The sequence below is a fragment of the Arachis duranensis genome, chromosome 2, assembly GCF_000817695.3.
Source record: "Arachis duranensis cultivar V14167 chromosome 2, aradu.V14167.gnm2.J7QH, whole genome shotgun sequence".
NCBI classification, from domain to species: domain Eukaryota; kingdom Viridiplantae; phylum Streptophyta; class Magnoliopsida; order Fabales; family Fabaceae; genus Arachis; species Arachis duranensis.
In genome coordinates, this window is record NC_029773.3 from 77,377,770 (window position 1) to 77,381,756 (window position 3,987).

General features: G+C 37.5%; 1 protein-coding gene across 1 annotated transcript; it reads right to left on the minus strand.

Annotated features, from left to right (window-relative positions):
* Nucleotides 1-451: 451 nt before the first annotated feature.
* LOC107474997 (pentatricopeptide repeat-containing protein At5g50280, chloroplastic) lies at nucleotides 452-3,580 on the minus strand. The gene is made up of 2 exons (XM_016094640.3): nucleotides 2,613-3,580; nucleotides 452-1,932 (listed from the first exon to the last, which is right to left on the minus strand). The coding sequence occupies exons 1-2, from the start codon at nucleotides 3,494-3,496 to the stop codon at nucleotides 624-626; spliced, it is 2,193 nt and encodes a 730-aa protein (XP_015950126.1). The 5' UTR covers nucleotides 3,497-3,580; the 3' UTR covers nucleotides 452-623.
* Nucleotides 3,581-3,987: the final 407 nt, after the last annotated feature.

Consider the following 3,987-nt stretch of genomic DNA (forward strand, 5'->3'; position numbering starts at 1 on the left):
AGTTGTTTTAAAAGATCAATTTATAATTTATAATACAATGAATCAACCTTTTATTTTAATTATTTTAAGATTAATCCTAAAAGTTTATTTTGGTATTTTAAAAATTAACTATAGATAATTTAGTATTTTGATATTGAATTAAATTTCCTTATTGCTAATAAATAAAAAAATTAATTAATCCGACAAAGATATTTTAGTAATTTTAAAATTATTATTTAAAGGATACTTTAATCTTTCTAAAATTAATAATAAAAAATTATTTAATTTGTTAAAATAAATTCTGTAATATTTTAATATTTTTACATAAAAATTAAATTTAATTTGTAGTATAATTGAACATCTTTAAATATAAAAGAGTATTGACAACCAAAAAAAATATATAAAAGAATATTTTTTTTAAAAAAAAACCTTGATTGTGAGACTAGTTCTCAGATTACTTGAGGCCAAATAGTTAGTCAAGTAACTTTTTTTCACCTTTTTAAAGCCAACAACTAGCAATTCCTTGTTAATATAGGGATAATATCGTCAATTCATACCTCACTACATGACAAAGCAACACTAGGCAAACTGATTGTACAATGAAACATCAAAGTTCAAGTTTCGTACATGGAACACGGGATAATTCACTGGGCACTAGCATCAGCACTACGTTTCGTTACATGTTTCTTCCTGTGCTTCCAAAACTCATCTTTCTGTCTTTTTACTTTTGTGATGCCCATCTTACTATTAATTATACCAACCAAGGCACTCCTATCCTTCCTATTCTTCTTTGCAGCTTTTACATCAAGAATCGACCGAAGCTTCTGGTATGAAGCCAAATCTGGTACCTGCCTAGTCTTGACCATCTGCTTGTGGTAAAAGAATGCACGCTTAAAATCTCGGACGCGAACATAGGCATATATCATAGTCGAATAGGTGACAGAATCTGGTTTTAAGTTGAGATTTTCCATCTCTTTCAACAACTGAGGCAGCTTTGAATGTCGCCCTCCTCGTGCATATGCATTCATCAGCATATTGTATGTCATCACTGTTGGGTGTAATCCCATTTTCCCGAATTCGGAAATGACATCTCTTGCTTCCATGTATCGACCTTGTTTAGCAAAACCATCAACAAGAATGTTGAACGTAACACGTGTTCCTTCAATTTTGTCGAGCATCATCAACTTCCATATTTTCATCAAAGTTTGGGTGTCGCCGGCACGCCTAAATGCATCTAGTAAAGCAGTGTAGGTTTCTATGGAAGGTTTGATTCCTTCCCTTTGCATGCTTTCATATGCAGCATAAGCTTTCTCATGCCAGCCACTAATTGAATACGCATGTATCAGAGCTGTATAAGAATGTGAAGTGGGTTGTATGCCAACTTTCTTCATCTTCAAGAATGCATCGGAGGCCATGTCACACATCTTTTTCTGCTTCCCGTATGCGCTAATTACACAAGTATATGATTTCACATTTGGCTTCAAGCCAACATCCTGCATTTCTTCCAGAAGCTTTTCCACAATCTTCGGCTGCATTCTTCTGCTGTATGCATGCATTAGAATGTTGAAGGTAGCCTCAGTCGGCTTAATCCCTTTAGATTTCATCTCAACAAAAAGACCTTCAGCTTCTTCTACATGATTGGATTTACAATATGCATCCATCAGAGTGTTATACACAATTGCATTTGGAGAGATCCCCTTCTTCTCCATTTCGATTTGGATGATGAGAGCTTCATTCACTAGACCCTCAACACAAAATGACTTTATTAATGCACCTAAAACTTCTTCAGACCATTGGACCCCTTTTCTGTTCATTTTCTCAAAAAACTGCCATGCATCTTTCGCACTATGGCCAAGTTTTCTCATAAGGACAATCATAATAGAGCACGTAACATGATCTGGTCGAATATTTTCAGTTTCCATTACCTCGTACACCTTCCAAGCATCTTCATACCTAAAAAGAGTCAGATTATCTTAGTTCTTGTGCAATAAGGTCATAAAGTTTCGATAAAGTTTATCGTTGTTTATAGGCTGTTTCATAACAAACTAACGAAATGAACCTAAGAGGCTAAAACAGAACAGTCCTACAGGTTAAAGGACTTCAACGTGCCATAAATGGAAAACAGAATTGGAATGAAGACACTTAGCCCTCACTGGAATAACCAACATCTTGCTGAATCATCAAGGTAATGATCAAACAAAGAAAAAAAGTTTCATAAATTTTATTTCGAGCAATTTCAAGAACCCATATTAAAATACAGAAACATTTTAAAAAAAAATAAAAAATAAAAACTATAAGAAAACAATATATTTTGCCAGAATTGCAGCTCAAAGATGCTGCATTAAGTCATTTCTAACGTAATACATACTAACAATATTGATCATTATACTTCAAAAGGTGAAATATCAGCAACAAAACCTTATCCCACTGAGTGGAGGCGACTACAAGGATTAAATGTCACCACATTGCTGTCATGTCATATATGTGTCTACCCCATCCATACTCAAAACAACAAGCGTCTAATTTTCAATATAAGCAAGAATAACAAGTATTTGATTTGCATCTTTTTTACATACACTAATCTTCCTGAGCGACAAACAAATTACATTAAAAAAAGGTCAAGAATTATGCACCTGCCACCATCCAGAAGGCCTGAAATTGCAGCATTATAAACATGAACATCTTTGAACTCCGTTGTGGATGGCAAGTTCCTGAACAAAACCATCAACTTATCACCCATCCTCGCCCGCCCCAATGCCGGGAACAACACAGTACACGAGCGCGGTGTAACAAGCGAAGGCTCCTGAGACCTCATCCACTGAAAGAAGTACAAGCAACATAATATAAGCTTCTCCTCCTCAAGAACTTCAAGAACCTCCCAGCAATCTTCCTCACTGACCCTCCCTTCAAAGCCTTTGTCCAAAGCCTCTTCAAGTGTCAAATTCTCAGGGAGGTTCCTTGCCAGATGAACAATTTCTCCAACAATGCCCTGTGGGAGTTCCTTCTTCCACTCGATTTTGTTGTCTTCACCTTCTTCTTCCTCAATACTAAATGGAACTTGGTCCAAACCCATCTCAATTTCTTCCTCTTGTTGTTCATCAGAGTCAAGGGCGGTATCCACAGCAAGGTGCCAAGAAATTCGACGGTTCTTCTGGAGGGTCAATTTGCCTTGAGTTAGAGGGTCTTGTGAAGGAACCAAAGTCCTTTCTTTGAAGAATTTATAGATTGGGTCACAGGGTTCCTCTTCTTCTTGTGCTTCTTTTTGTTCTTCATGTATTATTTCTATAGCCTCAACATCTTCCTCTTGCTGTTGGAGATAAGGGAGGAAAATGGGGGTTGGTGTAGAGATTGGTGCATCGTAGGAAGAAGAAGAAGCGGAGAGGGAGAGTGAGGTTGTTGGGATATTGGAGGGTTGAATGAGAAAGGAGGGTTTGGAAAGAGAAGGAGGGTGAAGAAGGCAGGTGGTGAAGGAGCTACAAGGTGTCACTCTCAGGTTCAGAGTCAGACTTCCCATCATTCTCTTTCTCTGCGCAAACGGATCTTTATTTCACTATCGAACTTTTGATGTATTTCTGAATTGTGAAAGAAATTCACGCTACCATTGATCGATGGCAGAGCCGAGTTGAGAGAGGAAGCAAAGTACCGCCAGAGAAAGAAGCGCTGATCACGATGGCGCTTGGAACAAACAATGTGGAGAGGAGAGACATCGCGGTGCTTGGGATGGCAGCGCTGGCTGCAACCAAGAGAGAGGCCACGGCGGCGGTAAAGCACAGCGACGAGTAAAGGCCACTGCCAAACAGAAGCAGGTCAGAACCGGACCAGTAGTTGACCCGGTCATACAACTGGGTTACTGGTTCAACCGGTGGGTCACTGATTCACCCGGTTGAACCGGTCATAATTAAATAAATATGTAAAATTATAAAAATAAAATTAAAAGTTAAAATACATCTCTTCACAAACATATTAGTAAAAATCAAGTATTAGACATAACTGCTTATGCAAAAAAAT